This window comes from Pipistrellus hanaki (assembly GCF_964339955.1).
Source record: "Pipistrellus hanaki genome assembly, chromosome: 4".
NCBI classification, from domain to species: Eukaryota; Metazoa; Chordata; class Mammalia; order Chiroptera; family Vespertilionidae; genus Pipistrellus; species Pipistrellus hanaki.
Genome location: NC_140506.1, coordinates 90,632,087 through 90,654,801, shown reverse-complemented (window position 1 = coordinate 90,654,801; position 22,715 = coordinate 90,632,087). Strand labels below are relative to the sequence as shown.

Here is a 22,715-nt window from a genome sequence, read left to right as displayed (position 1 = left end):
GCTGCAGGCAGCATTTTTACCATAGCATGATTATCCACACCCAGGGCCCACCGAGTGCTGCAGTCCCCACCCTGCCCTTCTGCAGTGTTTGCAGTGGGTGTTCAGGTGTGGGCTGTCCTGCTGCTGCTGAGGACAGGACAGCGGGGGTTGGTGCGGTTTCCCTCCAATGCTGGCCGGCACGCCAGGGCGGGAGGAGTCACGGTGCCGCATCCTGGGGGCGTGCTTCCCACAGAATCTGGGATGGAAGGTGAACCCACCTCCCTGCGACCCCCCAGCCTCACGAGAAGGCACATCTCTCTCTGAGCAATTGCAGGACTCTTAGAAGCTTTCATTTCTGAACTTGAAAAGTTTTCATAGCCAAGCTCAGCAGGGCAGCCCCCCAATTTCATTTCCCTCAGGTGGCTTTTCCGCTGCAGAAGAATGTGTGTATGAGGGAGCTCCTAACATGACCCCAAATTTTTTTGTCATTGAAAACGCAGCCCTATTTCTCTCTAAAAACACCTGGCTCTGAAGTGTGGTGGCCACAGTGACTTCTGAACGGGGGCAGTGGCAGGAGTTCCTGAGGATGTGGAGCGCGGTGGGTCCTCTGGAAAGCCATGGGGACCATTGGGGCTGGACTGGGGGGTGCTTTGGGGACACCCACGTGCAGCCCGGTTGTGGCAGTGCTGCACCTCCTGAGGGTAGTGAATGTCACTGCTGCGGACTTATCTGTTCCCCAAATGAGAGCCTGCAGCTCATGATAGCCTCTCTTGTCAAAGAGCAGGGGGATGGGGCAAGTCAGCCAGGGGAATGCCCACACAGGAGCTACCAAGTCCATCACCAGCTGCAAGTTCAGGGGCTTCCAAACCACTGCTTTGCCAGAAGTATTCACAGAACTCACCGCTGTTATGCTCACGGTGACAATTATTGCAGGAAGTGCAGAGAGAGCATTCAGATGCACCAGGGGAGAGCTTGGTCGGAGGCAGGGAACCAGCCAGATGCAGGGCTTCTCCGTTTGTGCTGCTCATGGAGTCAGGATGGGTGGCCACCTGAACAGAGCATTGACCACCAGGATGTTCCCTTAGCCTCTGCGTCCAGAGATTTTACTGGGCTCGGTCACATAGACATGATTGATTGATGATTAATCACCCACATACCTGATTGCAATCTCCAGCCCTCTTGGCCAGTTGGTCCTGCCTCCCAGCACATTGTCTGACTGTCCAGTGTAACCAGGAACTGAGTGCAAGGTTCAGTTCTTCACTACGAAGGGGGAAGGAAAACGGGCACTTTGGGAGTGCCAGGGCCCAGGGACGATGGGGCAAAAGATATGCTTGAGCCCCGTGTTCCTCCATAGTGCGATCTGGGCGTGTACGTTTGGGGCCCAGATCCCCATGGTGAGGCTTGGTCTGTGGTTTGCTGTACAGAACAGTGGGAGTCCCTGGCCCTGAGCATCCATGGTCCCCGAGGACTCTCTGGGCCGGCTTCCCTCTGCTGCCCCTGTTTGGCCCTGCACTGATGGTGTCCTCTCTTCTTCTCCCTTGCCGCATGGTGTGTGCCGAGCCAGAGTGATGACGAGGAGACGGGTCACGATGGGAATGACTCAGATTAAGTGTAATGTCCTGGTGAGCTCTGCCGCCCTTAGTTTCCTTGGCCCAGCCCCTCCTCTGCTGTGTCTGTCTCATGCCTGTAGTTGACAGAGAGCTCTCCACACTAGTTGGCAGTTGTGTAGATCTGCAGTAGAGCTGGCCTGTCTGGGAGTGGAGCTGTCTGTCTGTCCTCTGTAAAACACCTGTCTGGGTGAGACCTTCACTGGGGGGGTCTGAGAAGAAGCCTTCCCACCCTGTTGCTGGGCCATGGGCTCAGGGCCGAGGAGCTGGGCTGTGCTGCAGAAGATGGACTCGGATCCTGAAGCCGCAGTCCGGAGTGCCTCTCCTCCTAAGTGCCTTGGGCTAAGGATGCTGGTGGAGAGTATGTGTGCATCCTCCTTCTGTTTGCCTCCTTAGGCCCCATCTGGTCCTCACCTCTGTGCCACCTCCCAGAGTCTTCTCATTGCCTGAGATTCACAGGCCAGCTGGTTCCAGAAGCCCGCTTCCTTCTCTGTTAGCAGGAACCACCTGGCCTACTCCCTTGTCTTGCTCACAGGAAGTCGAGGCCCAGAGAGGGCAGGTTGAAGGTGGGTGAGCCAGGCAACATCCTGGGTGCCCTCTCCCACCAGGAACCCCCTTGTAGGCTGAGCCCTGCAGGCGGGGATCCTCAGCCTTTGTCCTGAGAGGAGCTCAGACAGGCAGGAGGCACTGAAAGGCTGACCCTCTGGCCATGAGAGGTTTAGACTGGGGGCTTTTTTTACACTTTCAGTGGTTGGTGTTTTTGTTTGTTTTTGGGGGGGTGACTATGTAACTACATAACATCCTCCATTTTCCCCTTTGATCCATAAATCCTAAAATATTTACTTATATGACCCTTGAAGAAAATTCTTTAAGAAAATGTTTGCTGAGCAGAGGTCTAGACCAGCTGCCAGAGCCCAAAGACATGCAGCATGAGCTCCACCTGTCCTCTTGAACTCTCCAGCAGCCACATTAGGAAGAATGTGAAATGGATGCTGGTGCCCCTTTTTTGTTTGTTTTGTTTTTGGTAATCTGCACCTAGGGATATTTGGGTATTTTTCTATTGATTTTTAGAAAGTGGAAGAAAGTGGGAGAAATGGAGAGGGAGGGAGGGAAAGAGGGAAGAAGGGAGAGAGAGAGAGAGAGAGAGAGAGAGAGATTGATGTGATAAAGACACCGATTGGGTGTCTCCTGCATGTTCCCCACCCAGGGCCAGGGATTGAGCCTGCAGCTGAGGTACATGCCCTTAACTGAATTGAACCCGGGATCCTTCAGTCCGTAGGCCAGTGTTCTTATCTACTGAGTCAAACTGGCTAGGGCCATGCTAATACTCTTAATTCAGTACATGCAAAATGTATTTTAATTTGAACCTAAAAAATCATTGGGATAGTTATGCTTCTCACTTCAAAATCTCTGAAATCAGATGTAGAGTTTGCATTTGTGGCCCTTCTCAGCTTGGGGCCACATCTTAGTTGGCTCAGCAGCATATGGACAGCAGGTCCTAGACTTTGGCCTGATGGTCACCACTGGCAGAAACCTGGCTAGGCTGGAGGGGAGCTTGGAGGAGCCGTACCTACTGGTTAGCTGCCAGGTTCTGGCACTGGGCCTACATTGGGGAGGGACAAAGGGACTTCTTTCAGCTCCCTTTCTCAGTTATTGATCTTGCATCTGCTGGCTGGAGCTGCTGTAGGCCCTCACATAGGTCTGGGCTGTGGGAGGGTGGGTGTGGACTGATCACAGAGCAGCCTGGAGCTGCCCTGGCCTCTGCATCTGCCTCAGGCTGCCTGTGGGGGTGCTGCTCATGGTGCATGGCCCGCCCTGGTCCCTGAGGGAGGTGGCTCAGGTAAGAGCTGTGTCCAGGGCAGACAGGGCTATGACTGTCCTCTGAGCTAGAGGAGGGGTCTTCTGTCCTCGTTGGGAGATAGTTGTTGGGGCTTCTGCTCTGGCAAGGCAGCCCTTCCTGTATTGCCATGCTGCTCTCAGGCCATTCCGGTTATATGGGCCTCATCGTGTGTGTGGGCCTCGTTGTTTTCACCACTTAGTCCTGTAAACTCAGTCTTCTCTGCTGGGTTCCCACAAAGTGAGGGCAGCTCTGTACTTCATGGTTCCCTGCCAGCCCTAGCTCTCCCTGCAAACAGCAAAGATAAAGAGTAGCAGCCCCTTGTAGTGACTAGCACCTTGGGGCAGGAGAGACTTGCAGGGGCTGATCTGGGCTTTTGCTCCCCAGCGTAGCGGAAGGTATGCCTTGCAAGGGCTGCAGCATGGGCTGTCTGCGCAGCCCCGGAGCTCTCGGACTCAAGGGGCCAGACCTCTGGACCAGTATGGGTGTAGGGGTATCGAGACAGCTGGAACAACTCCCCAGAACTTGTGCCTTTTCTTGAGTCGTCAGATGAGCCCTAGATGACTGAGGGACTGTGCCTACTAGGGGCAGTGCTCTGGCTGGTGAGTTAGGGGTCAGCAGGACACTCAATGGGAGCCTGAGAATTTGCCTGCTTCTACAGGGTCTTGCTGGGAGGCAGTGAACCTCACTCTGGCCAGAGCATCCGTCTGGGTCTGGGCCTGGCACAAGCAGAAATGGCTCCCTTCCAGGGCATATCCCTTTGTTGTGCCTGAGCCCCAGGGCTCAGAAGCACACAGTGTCCTCGAAGCCATATCTCTCGGCTCTGAAATTCAAGTGCAGAATGCCCCTGGGTGGCTCACTCTTATACTGCTGATGGGATCCTAGGGAGGGTCATCTTACAGCATTGGCCTTGGCTAGGATGGGCAAGGCTGGGGCTTGGGGCCTATCTGTCCTGGTTACCTGATGCTCAGCAGCTGTACTTGATGTATGGAAACAGCAGTGTTTGCCAGCCTTGAAGCCCCACCTAGGGACACAGGGTGGTTCCAGCTCTTCACCTGTGTGGGGTTCAACTCCATAGGCATTTGCCAGTGCACAGGCATGTCCCCAGGTGGCACCAGGCCTTGAGGAGCTCCTAGTCCGCTTTGGAAGTGGGTGGGATGCACAATTGAACCCAGTGGTGAGGGAAGGACTGGGTGGCGTGTACGGCTGCTCTGGCCCTGAAATGCCAAGCAAGAGTGGGAGGGAGAGGCGGCTGTTGGCAGTCCATGGGGCCTGCTAAGGAGCTGTCCCCCCTCCAGCCATGCCTGTGCTCCTCAGACCTCCTGAGGAAGCCAGGGGAGGCGCCTGATGGAGGTGGGAGCATGCCTTTCTGATGTCAGGTTGGGATGGAGGGTCGAGAGTTGGAGGGGCCAGCCCCTCGTGTAGGCCAGGAGGTACGCAAGCCAGGTCCCTCCATTGAGGGTCAGCTGGGCTGAGCCCCAACCTCTTCTCAGACCCTAGCTGTGGTGCTGGCTTCCTCTGGCCCCTGAGCCGAGCCCTCTGTGGGCTGATTGGGGTCTGTGGGCTCCACTTCCTGAAGCAGGGCCTTGGATCCAGGGCTGCACAGTTCCCACCTCCCTGTGCAAAACTCACGTCCTCATTCTCTGCATCTGGATTTTCAGATTTTGCAAGAACGAGGTTCCAGGATGTGAGGAGCACAGCGCTGACAGCAGACGAAACGTTTTACTTTTCCCAAGATGAAATGAACCGCCATGTTGAGGAAGCTTGGCCGTGAGAAGAAACCTGCTTTTGACAATTTTCTATAGAGATCTGGGTGTGAATCCTTTTTTGCCTCTGAGGTGGGTGGTGAGAGACGTGACCAGCTGTCCGAGGCCGGGCACCCCCCACTAGGAGGAGGTGTGCTGCCAGGCGGGCGTTGCTATGGGAGCCTTCGCTCAGTTTTTCCAAGTGCCACACAGGCCCGAGGAAGGATGCTCCTGGCCCACCCCTTCAGTCACCGAAGACCATTGAGAGGATGGCGTTCTTGGTGCTACATAAACAGCCTGTCACGGAGCCTGCCTTGCTGGTAGGAAGTGGGCTCCGGGTGTCCGCTGGTCACCCACACCGCACCAGGCCCTGGTTCTCGGGTCAGTCCTGCCTACGTATGATTGGTTTCTCACAGCCTTGGGCAGCTTTTGACAGAGGCGGCCTCTGTATGTTCACTACTTCCTGGACCCCCACCCCAAGGATGGGCCTCCGTCAGGGCCACGTTCCCCTGCCTGACCCGGCCTGGAACAGTCAAGTCGTCTTCACTTGTATTTTCCAGGCAAGAGACCTTTGCATCTCTTATTTCCAGTGTGGATAGACTTCCCAATGTTTTCACTTTTCAGAAACGCCTAAAAGTGTTGCTGCATTTCGGATCGATCTGTTAAGTCCTCTAACGGGAGGTGGAAGCTTTGTTTTGTCCTCCCACCCACGGGCTCCTGGAGGAGCGGGCGCTCGTCAGTGCCTTTGTCTCGCCTGGGATGGAGGTCAGGCGGGAGGCCTGTCCACCAGCTCCCGGAGCTGAGATTCCGGGTCCTGTTGAAAATTGGATGTTTACAGTGCATCACAAATACTTCTCTTTCTTGCCGGCTCTTTCGTTTTCTTTGTATAACTATGCAGTTCTCCGATCTTTCTGGGATGTTCGAGACTCCACACACGGGCTCTGCCCACCTTACATGACATTGGAACTACAAGGATTCCTCTAAAACCTGCTCTCCACACGCTTTGAGAACAGACCTTTCTGAGCTGGTCGTGGAAACCGTTAGAGTCCGGGGGACCTGGCTCAGACCAGCAGCTGTCTGCTCCTGACCCAGGGCTTCCCCGGAGCTGTGCACACTGACACCGGGGCTGCTGACGTGTGACTAGGTTCACATGCTTCCGGAGGCATCTCACCTGTGCCCTCTTCTCCTTTGCCAATAAATAACCTGATTAACCAAGTTCTCCAGCACCTAGGACTTACCTACTCCTTTTTGTAAGGTCTGTTGTATGTTGTTAAACGTTTGGCTTCAACCATTTATAGCAACCTTTCTATAGGGCGCATTTAGCCCCGTGACCCATTCTCCTATGGGGCCTTGGGGGGAGGGCGGCCTCTGTGGGCCTCAGGGTGTACCTGTGGGCACTGCTGGCCGCTTGTTGTTTCATTTGTGACCTTGACATTATAGATAGGATTTTTTTTTTTTTAATTTAAAGATAAGACTTAATTCACTAAAATTTATTCTAAGGGGATATTTATACTTTTATACTTTTTTAGGTATCGTATTTTATCAGCTGATAGTTTAATGCCTAAGTTTCCCTTAAAAATAGCAAATAAAATTGTGTATTTATGAATGAGCAGAGCAACTGTTAATATCTTAAAATGCATGCAAAAGCTCTTGGCAGCACTGGGCTCGGTTAGCGGCCAGGGTGGAGCCGGACCATCCACCCGTCTGTCGCTGTCCGGCCTGGGATGGCGAGGGGTTAGCAGCACATGCCCGGGGACAAGATCATCTCTGAGTGACTTATTTTAAAGGACCGATGCCTCCTCAAGTTTAGCTTGCCCACCTGTCTGGTCTCTTACTCTGGCCAGTAACACCAGCTTCAAATTCCTTCACGTCCTTGGGCACTGCGAGCCTCCCACCCCCAATGCCACCCTCCCCACCGTCACTCTGGCTCCCACTGGTGGCTGCTGTGTGACAGCTCCTGGGGTGCTCGCCACGCCGTAGGGAAAGTCCTGTCCTGTGTCCGTGGGGAGCTCTCTCCCTGAGGCTTCTAGGATGTCCTCCATCACAAGGTTTTGGCGGCTCCGGCATTCCAAACTTCCAGCCTGTTTCCAGGGCGTGTCTGTCCTGTTTCCAGGTGTGGGGCCAGCCTGGCCAGGGGCCCCAGGGCCCTGGGTGGGGACCTGTTCTGCCTTCCCAGGCTGAGGGCAGGAACTGCCTGCCTAGGGGCTGGACCCTTCCATAGCTCCATGTGCAGCCCCGGCACATGGCAAAGGACTCCACGTTCTGCTCTGAGGAGTTTAAACAGGCTACACTTGGCATCACGCAGCTCCCTGATGTCAACAGCAAACCTGGACACGCCCCCAGTGCCCTCTGCCAGGTGGGTACGTGGGAGAGGTTCCAGAGTGTCTTGGGTGTCTCTGTCGAAGTCCTCAGATTGTCTTCTGTTTGCGCCAAGGACTGGGAAGGAAACAGCCATCTAATCTGGGTCCTGAGGTTGATGAGGGAGCCCCGCCCCTTGGTCCTCATCCTCCAAGCACAGCCTGCCTGCCATGGGGTGTGTGAGGAGGGGCAGCCTCGGGACCTCCAGCCCTGTGGCTCCGGAGAGCCAGAGGACAGGACAGGAGGGGAAGGCAGGTGCTTGGCGTGTGCAGACTCCCTTCGAGGATCCCCAGCGGCTGGCCTCCTGCAGAGCCCATGTCTGGAAGCTTCCAGGGTTCTGCACAGGTGCAGGCACCACCCCTTGACCCCTTGCTTTGCCCCTCCGCTCCCCTGTGTTTACCTATGTCCACCCAACAGGTGCCTCTGTCATCTTTTGTCTTGCCCTGAGCTCGTGCAGTGGCGGCCAGGTGTCCTGTTACCCACTGGTCACTGAGCCCTATAGAGGCAATAAAGAGTTGAGCCTATAGGGCAGCTGTTAGTCCCATGGAGCCTGTGGCAGGCCTGTGGGCGCGGAGGCCCAGGTGCGCCTTCAGCGGAAGCAGCTCCACTCTGGCACCTTTGGAGCTAGCTGTGCTTCCCTGAGACAGACTGAAAATCTGACACATGCGCGCACGCACACACAGACACACACACACACACACACACACACACACACACACCATGGGAAAGGTGAGGCTCTGGCTTTAGGGGCTTTGATTTGCATCCTCTCTTGTCTTCCCCTGCTCCATGCCTCCTGAGCATCTGAGCTCTTGGTGGTAGCACAGACCTAGGCACACAGTCAGGCATCCTGCTACCTCAGAGCCATGGCTGACCTCTGGTCCTTGAGCCTAGAAGGGGTTGGGTATGGGCTCAGCATTTTCCTTCCTGGGGTTCCCGTGGGCTCGTCATATGCTTATGTGTGCACTCCCATGTGTGGGATATTTGGGATTTCTGGGCTTGGTTGTGGCCCACAGGAGGGGTATCTGGTCCCCCAACGCTTGCTTCACCTGTAAGCTGATGTGGTTCCTGCCCTGGGTTGGTCCTGCTCCCCTCGGCCCCTGTGGAGCAGCAGACAGTCTCCGGTTCTCCGGAGTGTTCTTCCTGCTACCGACCTAGACCTGGTACTGCCGTACACCCCTTGGCAGATGGCTCTTGAGGTCCTGCTTGAGACAGTGTGGAAGGTTGTGTCAGAGCCACGCCCCTGCCAAGGGTGGGAAAGGGGACTGGTGACAGGTGGGGGCACGTCTCTCCTTAATCTCCGTTCACAAGTGTGCCGTGAGCTGTGAAAGGCATGGAATAAATCTGCCTTCCCTTTTACTCTCCTGGTCTCTCCAAGAGTATTTGCCTTTCCGCTCCACAGCCCTCTGGTTGGGCATCTGCTCTGGGTCTGGGCGGGGACAGTGGGGGGCAGCCCAGGGCTGGGGGAACTGTGCCCCAGGTCATATGCTGGCCACCACCTTGGCTGTCTCAGGGACCCCACCCAGGACTCCAGACTCGCCCTCCCAGCCCAACTGGGCATGGTGTCCCTGGAGGCTAGGGTGCCTGCCACCTGTGACCCTCCTCCCTACTGGCCAGACCCCTGCCCTGGGTAGAATGAGAGGGGTGTTCATGGGGAAGAAAGCCGGGACAGCGGCTGGAGGAGGCGGAGAGAGGGTGGCAAGTCCTCTGAGAGGAGCCTGGTCTTCTCTCATCCCCATGAGTGAGGCTTCATTCTGGCCTCCCCACAGGGGCTGCAGAGACCACATAATCTCTAATCACAGGGCCTGAAGCGTTCTTTTTCTTTTTCTTTTTTCTTTTTTTAAATGTTTTTATTGATTTCAGAGATGATGGGAGGAGAGAGAGAGAAACATCAGTGATGAGGGAGAATCTGATCGGCTGCCTCCTGTGCACCTCCTGCTGGGGATCGAGCCCGAAACCCGGGCATGTGTCCCGATCGGGAATTGAACCGTGACCTCTAGTTTCATGGGTCAATGCTCAACCACTGAGAAGGAATATTTCACACTCAGAACAGACACCAGGAGACAAAATGACAAGTGTTTACCCCCAGTCCTGTCCTCCTCCCCTTTAAGAGCAGACAGGAAGGAGACAGTGGGAGCAAACAAGCAATTCTGTTAAACAAACGATTTCAAATCCCTACAAATATGATTAAAATCTAAATTGCTTTTGCTTAAAATTTTTTTAGTTTATCAAAAGGCCTGTTTTAGTGACACACTAGTCCCCCAGAAAATAACCCAATACCCCCTTGTCCGTAACATACAGGCTCAAGTTGACCAGCCAACTCATGGTTCTAAACCCCTGTGCATATCTGTGTCTGGACCAAAGCCATGGGGCTCGGTGACCGCTGCTGCTGGCTCCTGTCGGCCAGCCGTGTCCAGCAGGGCAGGCAGGCCACAGAGACCCTTACATGGTAGAGAGAGTTTAAGAGCCGCTAACAGCCAACTTCTCAAGCACCAACACCCTCCCCCCCCCCCCAAAAAAAAAAAAGGAATGCCTTATTTCTAATCAGACTACTTGCCTCAAATGTGGCTCCCAGTGACCAGAGCAGGTTTTCTCCTTTAGAAAAAGCACACACATCCGCACACCCGTATATGTGATTTTTTAATTTTTGCATTTAAATATAAAAAACACTACTCTGATTTGTGTTATAAACCGAGGGCCAAGCAATGAGAACTTTTTCTTTGGAGGTAGGGCTACCCGTCCTGTCCCTATGTGCTGAGCTTGCCTTCCAGTGAGGGCACTCAGCCCCACGTCAGGGGAGCAGATCACTGCAAATGGGTCACAGATGGCAGGTGTGAGGGCATTTTCCTGCCTACTGCCCCCCACCTTTCCTAATTCTCATTTTCATTAGAAAGCTGGTTATGCCCTGGCCTGCTTGGCTAGGTGGATAGAGTGTCGGCCTGTGGCCTGAAGGATCCCAGGTTCGATTCCAGTCAAGGGCACAAGTCCGGGTTTTGGACTCCATCCCCAGTAGGGGGCATGCAGGAGGCAGCTGTTTAATGATTCTCATTATTGACGTTTCTATCTCTCTCCCTCTCTCTTCCTCTCTTAAAATCAATTAAATCAATTAAAAAAAAAAAAAAAAGGTTGTTATAACCTTTAAGAAATGGAACTTCCCCGCAAAAGGGAATATCTAACCTAACCACAGAGCAAGCCCAGCCCTCCTCCCCCTTCAGTCACCTCCAAGAAGAAAAAGGTCCTCCCCTCCTTCACAAACGGTGTGCTCACTGTCCACACAGCTTCGCCTGTGGGACAAACACCTGGTGAAGTGAGGCAGTGGTTATGTTTCCCCGCCACTAACACTAGGAAGCTTCAGTGATGGGGGGAGGGGTATGTGTGTGAAGTGACTAAGATCTTGACCCTCTAACCCGGCCAAAGAAAGCAAGAGAGATTAACTGGCATGAGGAATTAAAAAAGACCTTGATATTCTGCGCTTGAGTTACGTTTGTTACGACGATTGAGGTTCGAGAGTGGGAGCTGGGTGAGGTAATTATCAATAGAAGGAGCTGGGTGGTTGCGAGTCCAGTCCACTTAGTTTTTGTTCTGGAAGGAATGGTTGCCCCTTCCGTTGAGAAGACACGTGCGGATGAGGGCGTCTGTCACTGTGAAGGGGTCACAGTGGGCAGAGGGGTGCCCTCCTTCAAAATACTCCTGGCCCCCAGCCCGGGGAGTGTGGATGCTGGCGGAGAAGTAGTTGATATTGGAGGTTTCACAAAGGGGGCATGGTCCCGGCCCCTCTTGGATTGTAGTTCGGATGTGGCACTGGTGCTGCCTGCTCAGCCTCTTGATCGACTCCTCAGTGTACTTCAGATCGGTCTCTCTCCTCTCGCATGGCCGTGGTGCTGAAGTTGGTGTGGCAGCCTGCACCATTCTAGTTTCCAGGAGTGGGCTTGGGACCAAAGGTTATGGTCACTCCAAAGTCTTCATACACTCGGTGCAAGATGAAACAGGCCACCCAGAGATGATCTCCCATGTCGATTCCTTCACGGGGTTCTATCTGGAATGCCCACTGAGCGGGCATGACCTCGGCATTTGTCCCTGTGATCTTGGTGCCGGCATACAAGCAGCCTGGGAATGAGCCTCCACAGTATCCCTGCCATAGGTGCTGTCTGCTCCCATGCTGCAGTAGTATGGACCTTGGGGTCCAGGGAAGCCTTTGGAAGGCCTACCAAAAGGATGCTCATCTGTGCCCATGGGAGCATATTCCTGCTCCATTCCAAACCAGGGATGCTGATTGCTCATCACGTCCATTATCCGTGTGCAGGTATATCTTAAGTCGGTCTCTGCAGGTTTGCGGTTGTACTTTAAGACTTCACAGAACACCAGCTCGTTGGGGTCCTCGCAGAAGCATGGCAGCAGGAATGAGATACATGTCATGTTGGAGCCTTCAGATGTCATAGTATAGAGCCATCAAAGTTCCACTCAGCAGCTCTTCTGTGCTCCGGCTCACTGTCAGGGTCCGGGTCTTGCATCGCAGTCCTTCTCCGGTACCGTCAATCCAGATGCACACAGCTTGACTGTATCACCCTGAGGCAGGGACACGTATACCTGCCTGATGCCTTTGTTCAAGTGGAACTCGGTACCATCAATCCAGATGTACACAGCTTGACTGTCTCACCCTGAGGCAGGGACACGTACACCTGCCTGATGCCTTTGTTCAAGTGGAACTCGCTGAGGTGGACATGGTGGAGGTTGTTTTGGGGGAGGAGCAGGCAGCAGGGGGCAGGCCGGGCAGGCCATGAGAGCGAGGCGCAGAAAGAAGAGGAAGCTGGGAGCGCTGCTCAGACACTGCTCTGCTCCCATCCTCCGCTCTTGGCATGAAGCTTTGTAATACCTCCAGAACTAGGGGGAGGGGCCAGCCAGGCCTTTCTCCAAGGCTGCGGGACCCAGGCCAGACCCTGGTCCCAGCCGGGAGGATCCAGAACTTGTTCCTATGGCTGCCCTCAGGATACCTGTAGCCTGGGCCTTGGTGTACCTGCTGGCCCCTGAGGGACTGAGAGCCCATCTCTGGTCTAGAGAAGGCGTGTAGCAGACGGTCCAGTCCTCAGAGGGTCCAGAGCAGCCAGCAGGGGAGTGGGGCCACCATGAGCCTCTGCCAGTTGCGCCTCTGGGCCTGCCTGCCTGCAGGCAGGGATGTGCCCAGCAGAGTGGAACACGGAGAGGAGCTAAGTGTTTGTTCCCACTCTCCCCAGGCACAGTTCACAGCAGGTGCTTGCTAAGTTCCTGCTGATTCATCCCATAAATATCCAGGCCCGCTTTCTTCCTGGCACCAGGTGGAAAGCTCTGCCTGTGTGTACACAGGTGTGTGCACGGGCTTGCATATGTGTGGGTGTTTCCTTGTGCATGGGTGTGTGCATGTTACGTACTATTGAGCATGTGTGCATAAATATGAACATCTGTGAGTGGAGGCATGACTATGCTCACATGTCTGCATGAATGTGTATCTGTGGTGTGCTAGGGAGTGTGTGCATGGGTATGTGGTTATATATGTGTGCAAGGCCCTCCTAGGAGTCTCATCCAGTTCATTATTGCTGATCACGGCAGGTAAGCCCAAGCACCTTTTGAGAGTCAGTCTACATGGTGGGGAGAGCTGGCCCTGGCCACAGACCAGGCCTGCCGTGGACCTGTGTGAACCAGCCTGCGAACCTAACGTTGCCCGATGGGTAAACATTGCCATCCTGGCAGGGCCTGAGCACCCTGCGGGCCAGAACTCCAGAGACCTGTTTGTGCTGGATTCCTGGTTTTGACCAGCTACAGCAGGGAGCGCTGAAGAGGGGGCAGGTCTTCTGCCGCCCGACCTGGCCTGCTGAGACTGCAGTTCCGGGATGATCCGTGGATCCAGTTATAATGGGAGGTAACCCGGATGTAGACACCTGGGCGCTTCTGGCAGGCACAACCCTCACCCCAGCCTGCAGCCACAACTGGCCCACAAGGCACACCAGAGGGCCCCCGAGTCTCCTGGTGGATATGGGCCCCAAATCCAGCCTCCTCCTGCAGCTTTGGACTCACCTGGGAGGAGGTGGAGGAAAAGGAGCTGGGGTCAAGGGAACCTGGAGAGCAGGGAGCTCCTGGAGGGGCCCCTACCTACTCCCCACTGGGGGAGGAAAGTATGGTTGTGGGGGCATCACCCCTGATGTTATTTGAAAAAGTGGGGGTGATTCAGAAATAGAAAGTGGGGGCTGTGAGTCCCCATGCCCCCAAAAGCCCTCTCTTCAGGCCCTGCTGCCAGGCCCCCATTCTTCCTGCTGGTTTGGTTGCTGCCCCTCGTGTGTAACCCAGGGTGCCCTGGGGCAGCTCCTTTCTCACCGGAAGCCTTGCCCTCCACATTCCCCACCCAGTGTTGCCCCCAACTCACACTCCTCAGTACTCCTCCCCACCAGGTACCTCTCCGCTCCCCTCTTGCCCTAAGGGCCCATTCCTGGCAGCTGGTACTGAGGTTAGGTTTTTATTGGAGGGGGAACATAAATAAAAATAACTGGCATTTGAAAGAAGAGAGAAACGGCTATTTACAAATGTACATGTGGGCTCCAGGGGTTACACTCCCCTGCTTGCCTGAGCAGGTTCTCAGAAGCAGGTGAGTAGGGCCATGAGGACCAGGAGGGCAGTGTGGGCCGCCAGGCAGGGTGCAAAGTTTTGCATGCGGGGCTGCTGGACCTGGGGCCCCCGCTTCTGGCCGCCAGACCTGGCCTTCTGAAAATGCAGTTCCGGGATGATCCGGTGGATCCAGTCATGGTGGGAGGTAACCCGGATGTAGACACCTGGGCGGTTCCGGCGGGCACAGCCCTCACCCCAGCTGATCACGCCAGCCTGTAGCCACAGCTGGTCCACAAGGCACACCAGCGGGCCCCCCGAGTCGCCCTGCAGGGACAGCAGAGGTGCATCAGAAATCATACAGGCCTGAGAGCCAACAGGTACACAAGCACACACACCTGTTTTCCTCCCGTCATCCCTCCCCTCCTCCCCTAAGAATGTCCCTGCCCAGCCCCCCTCACCCCAGTGGCTGGCCCTTTTGTGGCCTGGGTTGCCCATTTCTCTAGCATCTCCAGTCCACCTGCTCAGAGCAGTATGTTGAAATTGCATTTTCCTGAGTCCCACTGCAGACCTACTGACACCTCTGGGTGGGATCCAGGAATTGGCTTTTCTGGGCTGACTACACATCTGTGGTCTGGACCACGGACCCACCTAGCGGGCCTCATGGGGCCGGGCTGACTCTCACCTTGACCTAGGCCTGGGCTCAGCCTCCATCACAGCCTATTCCAGCCCCTACCTTGCAGGCGTCCTTCTTGCCCTCCGCGAAGCCAGCACACAGCATGTCTTCCTTGATGGTTTTCACCTGAATGCCAGACTCTGCGTCTTTGCTGTAGAGTAGGTTACACTTGGGCGTGTCAATGATGGGCACGGCGAGTTTCTGGAGGATTCGAGGGTTAGGCAAGCGGTCTGGGGAGGGGCAAACAGCCTCAGCTCAGCGGACAGTCCTTGAGAAGCACAGCTCCGTCCCTCCCTATTTTGTGCTTGGGTTTAGACCTCTCTTCACTTAGGGCTTTGTGAAACAGAATTCTCCTCCCCTATTCATGCACCAGGCTGGGTCCTTCCTTTTGTCTCTCCACTTCCCATGCCTCCTCCTGCATCTGCTGCCCCTTTCCCATACCCACTTCTCCCATTGGAGTGGAGATCATGTGTACCAGTGTCAACAGAAAAAGACGGTTGGTTCAGAGTGGCCCTCACCTGCCTGGGACCTTCTCTGTGGCATGTCCCCCATTCTTCCCTGATCCTGCCACATTACCTTGCTCACTGGGGCTGCCCCAGCCGGTGGCCCAGCATTCCATGCCAGACTCAAAGATGACCGAGGGGTCAGGCATGCACACGGGGAGGATGTAATTGGTGAAGGTTACAGGTGCCTCCAGCTCCACCAGGGCCACATCGGCGCTGGAGGCCATGCCCTGGTACAGGGGGTTGCTTTCCACCCGCTTCACGCGTGAATATATGGTGTGTGGTCCCGGCTTCACCAACTGCCGCGCCCCCAGCAGGACCCGGTAGAAGGATGTCTGAGAGGTGCTGGAGGGAAAGAGCAGAGAGCTGGTGTGAGGCGGCCCCTCTGAGGTTTCAAAGGGGGAATGGCTGCAGGTTCGATGGAGAGGGGAAGGGAGGAGTTTATTCGTTCCTCTGCTGCCAGACACCTTCCTCCTGGTCTCCAGGCCAGTGCCTGACATCTCTGCACAAAAACGTAACTCCAGCCCTGGCCGGTGTGGCTCAGTGGATAGAGCGTCGGCCTGCAGACTGAAGGGTCCCAGGTTCGATTCCAGTCAAGGGCATGTACCTTGGTTGTGGGCACATCCCCAGTGGGGGGTGTGCAGGAGGCAGCTGATGGATGTTTCTCACCCATGTTTCTAAATCTCTCTCCCTTCCGCTCTGTATAAAAAAAAAAAAAAAAAAAAAAAAAAAAAAGTAATCTCCAAGGGGACACACATCCGGGTGAGGCCGTTAAGGATGTAAAGCTAAAGCAGCTTTAAATTCTGATTTTAATTCCCAGGTCCAGCCCTGGCCAGCTGGGTGATGTTGAGCAATTCACCGATCAGGTTCCCTGTGACTCAGTTTCCTTGGCTGTGAAATGGGGACAATAAAAGGCTTGCTGTGAGGGGTGAAGGAGTTGACTGCCCGCAAGGGAGTAGCTGGGGGCCAGCCAACTGGGGGTTGGGCCCAGCCCTTCCCGTGAGCCTTGGGCAAGCGAACTACTCCCTCTGAGCCTGCATTGCTGAATTTAAAATGCAGAGCTGTGATGAGGCAAGAGCTAAGGTGCTTGGGAAACTGAAGGCCAGGGACCATGTGACTCAGTGTAATAGCAGGGATGTGTAGCCTGGCCCCTCTGGTCAGGAATGACATGGGTGATCTTAGACAGGGTGAGGAGGAGGAAGAGACAATCTACTCCAGTCCTTGGGCTCATCTGTAACCAGAGTCGCAGCAGGAAAAGGGATCTGAGGTGTGTGAGGGAGGATCAGAACAGGGCCACAGGTCTGGCCAAGCACATCACGAGTGAGACCAGCTGGGGCTGCAGGGAGCAAAGGCTGGGAGGCAGAGATGGAACCGGGACGTTAGTCTCCAAGTGGGAGACTGGCCAGAAAGGTGGGTCAGTGCTGGACAGGCAGTAGGCACTGTCCAAGGTGCTGAAACCTGGCTCTGTCAGCTGTGCCCCTGGTGTGGAGAGAGGCAGAGTGGACATAGGCAGTCGGTAGTGAGGGAGAATGTGTGTGTGTGTGTGTGTGTGTGTGTGTGTGTGTGTGTGTGTGTGTAGGGGGGGTGTAGGGGGGCAGGGGGGACTTACTTGGAGAAGCAGTGTGCCGCAGTGAGGACCCACCGATCTGTGATGAGGCTGCCCCCACAGAAGTGGCTTCCATTTCGCTGGATGCTGACCTGCCATGGCCACTCGCCCTCCAAGGCATCCTGACCACCCACCATCCGGTTCAGCATCCTTGGGCGCCCGCAGACTAGGGGAACACAACCAGGGCAGCACTCACTTGAGGGTTGGTTCCATCAGCTGATTACCTACCCCAACCTCACGTTCCAGCTTCCACTTTCTGCTTAATCCTGGGGCCTCCCTGTCTCTGACCTGCTCGGGGACTTGGGCAAGTCAGAGGCCTGGGCATCAGGTCAGCCTCTGACACAGGCATACGCTTCCAAGCTTTGGGAAAGGACCCCACCCCCATGGGCCTCAAACACCTCACTCATCAAATGGCGACACCATGAGGAAGGTTGAGGTAACACATGTAGACGACCTGACAAACTGGCTCCTGAAAGCACAGTGTATGCTGGGAGGGCCTCACCCAGGGTGGGTGACCCTAAGGGAGTCTGTTATTGTTACAGCAGAATGATCTTCAGGTTCTATCCTTTGCTTCTCTCCTGTCACTTTTTCCTGCCCCATTTCCATGTTCCATGCCTCAATGTACAGATCTTCATCCTGCCTGGGCTCCAATTCCATTGAGCCACAGTTTTCCCCTAAGAGTTACTTTGGGATTTCCCTTGCCCTGCCCTTCCCATTTATTCTGGGTCTCCTTCCGGGTGAGTGTGAGAGCCTCTGGCCAGTCTTGCTGCTATCAAGCCTACTGTTATCCCCCCACCCAAAGGTCTTGCTGCTTACCGTTCAATGCTTTGGCCATCTGTGTCCCTGAAAGGGAGAAAAGAGGGGATCATCAGCCAACTTTGCCAGAACAGTTTCTGCTCCTCCTTTCCCCTCTGCTGGTCAGTGTGACCCTCCTTTGCTCCATACCCAGTCCCCTGAGGACTCAGGACAGTCCACAAAGGGACCCAGCAGGAGAGGCCAGGTTATAAATTCAACTTTCCCCGCAGGCCCTCACTTCAAGGTCTGCAGGCCCAGGCCTATGGGCCAGAGCTTATCTGCAAGGGCAGACAGAGTCCCTGCCGTGCAGGGAGCCAATCAGAAGATTCCCATGAGGAGGCCATGTCATGGTTTGACTCTCCTGCTTAGGGCAGGATGGCTCCTCTGGTCCCTGAAGAGGTCTCTTCCTCCACACCCCACACACATCCTTGTCTGGAAGCTCTAGGGAGGATCCAGCCTTCAGTCCTGCAGTGGAGTCTGCATTTCCCACTTTGGACAGCCTTGAGCTGGGATAAAGGAAGAGTCTCTGAGAGCGGCCTTTGCATTTCAGAGGTCTGGATGTTCTCACAATCTGTTCCAAGGAACATGTTTCCAATCTAATGTCAATCCCCAGGCCACAGCCCAGCCCACAGGTCTCTCTAGTCTCCGGGGAATGGAGCAAAGCCAGTCAGCGGTCATTGTGGGTTGGACTTCCCAAGATTCCAGGTTCCCAAGAGCTGACCCTTCACTCAGGCATTTTAGCGTGCTCTGCAGTTGGAACCCAAGACCCTCTGCTGGCCATGGCACCCTGAGGTGGGGGAGGTGAGGGGACAGTTAGGGGAATGAGGTAGAGCTGTTCTTGGGACCCATCTCCCCAGGACCCATTGCCCCTCACATCTCTGGACACAGACACAGAGCCTGCTGCTAGGCCTTTACAGGAACGTCAACCCCAGCCCTGAGACACCAGCCAGGCGATAGTCTCATCCAGTGCCAGCAACAATCTGGAAATATCTTGAGATGAGGGGGGTGAGGGAGAAGAGAGAGAGAGAGAGAGAGAGAGAGAGAGAGAGAGAGAGAGAGAGAGAGAGAGAGGGAGAAACCCTCCCCCTAGCATATATGGTTCACTGGGGACAACTCTGACCAGAGCTGCGGTGAGTAGCTCAGGACAGCCTCTCCTCACCGCAGCCCTCGGAATTTCTCTGGTGTCTCAACTTCTTTCAGGGCATGGAGGGTGGGGAAGCTGCTACTGAACCTGTCCTCACTCTAATCAGAATGGTAACCAGCCTCTTGAAGGTGGGAGACCGGGGGTAGGGGGTGGGGTGGGGGAGTGGGGGGATGAAGCACAGAGCTGAGCAATGCACCCCCATAGGGTGCCCCAGGAGGACGCTGTTTTATATATATATATATATATATATATATATATATATATATATATATACACACACACATACATACATACAGGGGGACCCTGCTTCCCCGAAAATAAGACAGTGTCTTATATTAATTTTTGCTCCCAAAGATGCGCTAGGTCTTATTTTCAGGGGATGTCTTATTTTTCCATGAAGAATACGGTACACATTTATTGTTAAATGAAAATAAAGGAAATTTATTACCTGTATACGATACGGTAGTATGGTAAGTTGTCAACACAAACCAGACAAACTGTGAATCCTACAGTATCAAGAATTTACTCATTTATTCAATGACAATCATGTCATCATCTTCTGGAACATCATCATAACAATCCAATTCCTAAATTTCCTGGTGAATTTCTTGTGACTCCATTTCTTTCAGAATCAGTGGACCAAATCTCTCATGTTTAGCCTACGGGGGCCTTATTTTCGGGGGATGCCTTATATTTCACTCAGAAGGAAACCTGTAAGTAGGTCTTATTTTCAGAGGATGTCTTATTTTCGGGGAAACACGGTATATATTTTATTGATTTTTTTTTTTTTTTTTTTTTTTACAGAGAGGAAGAGAGAGGGATAGAGAGTCAGAAACATCGATGAGAGAGAATCATCGATCAGCTGCCTCCTGCACACCCCCTACTGGGGATGTGCCCGCAACCAAGGTACATGCCCTTGACCGGAATCGAACTCGGGACCTTTAGTCCGCAGACTGACGCTCTATCCACTGAGCCAAACCGGTTTCGGTGACCCTGTGTTATTTTTATGGGATCCCCAGTCTTCCAGCCTAATCCAAGGCATGCACTCTCCATGCTGAGGTGTTGGGGTTGGATGATGCAGAGAGCAGGAGGTGGGGAGAGCTATGGGTGTGGCGAGAAGAGGAGATAGACATGGGGGGGGGGGCTGAGAAGGGACAGGCAGGACTGACCATTCTTCACAGTAGAAAGGGGCACCAAGCAGAAGTGCCAGGGCAAGAGTGAGACCAGCCTGGTGGATGAAATAGGAAGTCTGTCCTGGACATCCTGCTCATGGATTCGTGTTACAAGTTGCCCTTTGAAAGTGCAAATATCCTCTGGGCCTGCTGCTCCCTGTGGCTCCCTCATCCTAGCACAATATAATTTAGTCAGATTGGTAACACCTGACGCCCTGCTCTTTCTGAGGCCTGAAGCTTCTGCTTGCACATGATGCCCCAGTCCCCCACCCCCACCCCACGGCCCCATCTACTCACCAGCACTGATGTGCCTACAGACTTGTTTCCTGCCTGTGGGGATTTCTCAGAGCTTTGTCCTGGTTCTCCCCATGGCCATCCCCCTTCCCAAACATGCAGATGGACCGAGGGTCCACTCCCAGGATCAAGAGTGCATGCTGGTGGCCTGGCAGGACCCCTTTGAAGCTTTGCAGACTTCTTCACCCCAAACTAATGCAGCTCTGCTTCTCATGCCCACTGAGTCCTCTGGCTTCTGAAGGTTTGCTCACAACACATCTCTTCCCGGAGGCCCTTTACTTCTGGTCTCTATAGGTTCAAATACTACAGGTCCTACTCCAGATGGAGGTATAAAAGCAATGCCACCTCCTCTGGGCATCTCTCTCTCTCTCTCTCTCTCTCTCTCTCTCTCCCTTTCTCCCTCTCTCTCTCTCTCTCTAAATTAAATATATTTTATTGATTTTCCACAGAGAGAAAGGGAGAGGGATAGAGAGCTAGAAACGTCAATAAGAGAGAAACATCGACCAGCTGCCTCCTGTACACCCCCTACGGGGATGTGCCCGCAGCCAATGTACATGCCCTTGACCAGAATCAAACCTGGGACTTTTTAGTCCACAGACCAACATTCTATCCACTGAGCCAAACCGGTTTCGGCATGGGCAGCTGCCTTGCTTGCACTAGCATTTGGGAAGCCTAGCTTCCTCTCCCGAATGCTCAGTCTTCCCTCCAGGCCTCACAGAGCTCTGCCCACCTCGCTCACCCTGGAAGTAGCATTGCTCGCCTCACCTGTTAGCCCAGCAGCTTCTTGAAAGCCCACATCCGGGGGCTTGAGCCCAGGGGATAGAGAGGGACAGAAAGAGAGTGGCTACGGGGGCTGGGCTGACCATGAAGGGGTGGAGGCCTGGGCTCTGCAGGGTGGGTGTCCTGTCAGGAGCTGGGTGGGCTGGCCGTGGGGTCAGGCCCCTTGTCTGGGTGCAGGGTCCCCATGCTCCTGCAGTGGGTAGGGGCTTGGCTGTGGGGATGGCAGCTCCAGGAGGAAGAGCTAGAGGTGAGGGTGAGGAGGGTGTTGAAGAAGTCAGGCCTCTGGTCACAGCTGTTTGTGAGTCAAATGCAGGCCTCTGTTTCCGCTGGCATTGACCTTGATTACTCAACCCGTCAGGAGCCATCACTGTGCTAACACTGTCTGACGCCTGACGGAGCTGGGCTCCCTCAAAGAATATTGTTGTTCCTATGCCAGGAGGCCAGACGTGGAGGCCTGGGGGGCCGAGAGAGGCTGGCCCTCCATACCCCAGTGCCATCCTGGTGGGAGGCCAGGATGGCCCAGTCTGGCCCGGGGAGGTGATGTGAGGACAGGGAAGTGAGGCGGTGGCTGGACTGGCCAGGCTGGCCCAGGAATGCGGGGAGATTTTCCTAGTAGATAGTAGCCCGCCCCACCAGGAAGGGCCTGGCAAGGGGGTTCCCCTGCTGGCACCTGCTGACCCCAGCCCAGGGTCGGAGGAGGGCCCAGGGATGCAAGGCTCTCCCCATGCCCTTTCTGTCCAGTGGGCGTGGGAGCCTGCTCCCCACTCCATCCCCACAGCGTCCAGGGCTCCCGGGCTCAGGCGGCAGCTCTGCCCTCTGGAGGCCCAGCCGATGGCCATTCAGGGATTTGGAACCCAGGGGCCCTGAGGTCAGGTCCTGGATTCAAGCAGCCTGTGTCTTCACACACAGGCAGGGAGAGGCCAGATGCGGAGAAGCAGAGGCAACAAGCCCAGAGCTTGGCCAGTGAGTGCGGACACAGGGGGGGGAGGAGAGCAAAGGGCCTGCCCGTGTGGCTGCCTTTTGGGCCTGTGCCTACCCCCATCCCATCCCACCTCCCCCTCTTCCCTTCCCCAGGTGGGGCATCCAGACTTTCCCGCCTGCCTGTGCTGCAGCCCCAGGCCTGGCCAGGGAGCCGGGCTTGGCTAGAGCTCCAGGCAGGGCAGCGGAGGCCCCTCCGGGAGGGGAGGAGAGACTTCCTGCAACAGCCGGGACTCACCACACAGAAGCAGTACCAGCAGGAGCAGGGCCACAGCTGGCGGTCGCCTCATGATGTCAGGCCTGGCAGGGGCGCCGGGCGGGGGACAGCAGGAACGGGATCCAAGAGCACCAGTGTGAGGTGCTGGCCTCCATGAAGTGGGGTTTTATGCTGAAGGTGAGTGTCAGCTTGGCTATGCCACCCAACCTGTTGGCCCAGCCTGCCCAGCTCCTGTTGGAAGGAAGGAGGCACTCCAGAACCCCAGCTCCTCCGTGACCTGGCCCTGAACCCCCTGAATCCCAAAGACCAAGCCCTTCACCCTGACACCTAGGGTTTTGGAGTAAGGCTGCAGCTGCCCAGGTTTTCCGCCTGCCACCCGAACTGACCACAAACACCCCACACCTGACCACAGTCCGCACATAGGCAACTTGACTGCAATCCACCCAGGAGAATTTCC

General features: G+C 55.1%; 2 protein-coding genes and 1 pseudogene across 3 annotated transcripts in view; 1 reads left to right on the top strand and 2 right to left on the bottom strand.

Moving 5' to 3' along the window:
* The window catches only part of KCTD5 (potassium channel tetramerization domain containing 5), a 34,377-nt gene extending 27,600 nt beyond the window's left edge, over positions 1-6,777 (top strand). Inside the window, exon 6 of the mRNA XM_084882520.1 lies at positions 5,085-6,777. Within this exon, the coding sequence (XP_084738646.1) occupies positions 5,085-5,114 (30 nt within the window). The 3' untranslated portion in view covers positions 5,115-6,777. The remainder of the gene's footprint in view (positions 1-5,084) is intronic.
* Positions 6,778-11,086: 4,309 nt separating this feature from the next.
* On the bottom strand, positions 11,087-12,246 carry LOC311621168 (glutamine synthetase-like; annotated as a pseudogene). The gene is made up of 2 exons: positions 12,165-12,246; positions 11,087-12,079 (listed from the first exon to the last, which is right to left on the bottom strand). The product of its transcript is annotated as a glutamine synthetase-like (transcript).
* A 1,812-nt stretch (positions 12,247-14,058) lies between these two features.
* Positions 14,059-22,385, bottom strand: PRSS27 (serine protease 27). Its single transcript, XM_084880544.1, has 6 exons — positions 22,280-22,385; positions 17,695-17,721; positions 16,882-17,044; positions 15,346-15,617; positions 14,830-14,999; positions 14,059-14,420 (listed from the first exon to the last, which is right to left on the bottom strand). The coding sequence occupies exons 1-6, from the start codon at positions 22,329-22,331 to the stop codon at positions 14,127-14,129; spliced, it is 978 nt and encodes a 325-aa protein (XP_084736670.1). The 5' UTR covers positions 22,332-22,385; the 3' UTR covers positions 14,059-14,126.
* Between the last annotated feature and the right edge of the window lie 330 nt (positions 22,386-22,715).

Excerpts from the sequence above, each read along its gene's own strand:
- PRSS27 (XM_084880544.1), bottom strand. The coding sequence starts at position 22,331 with ATGAGGCGACCGCCAGCTGTGGCCCTGCTCCTGCTGGTACTGCTTCTG. Across the intron at positions 17,722-22,279 it reads GCTGGTACTGCTTCTGTGTG|GGACACAGATGGCCAAAGCA; the intron begins GTGAGTCCCGGC and ends TCTCCCTTTCAG. Across the intron at positions 17,045-17,694 it reads GATGGCCAAAGCATTGAACG|TCTGCGGGCGCCCAAGGATG; the intron begins GTAAGCAGCAAG and ends GTGTTCCCCTAG.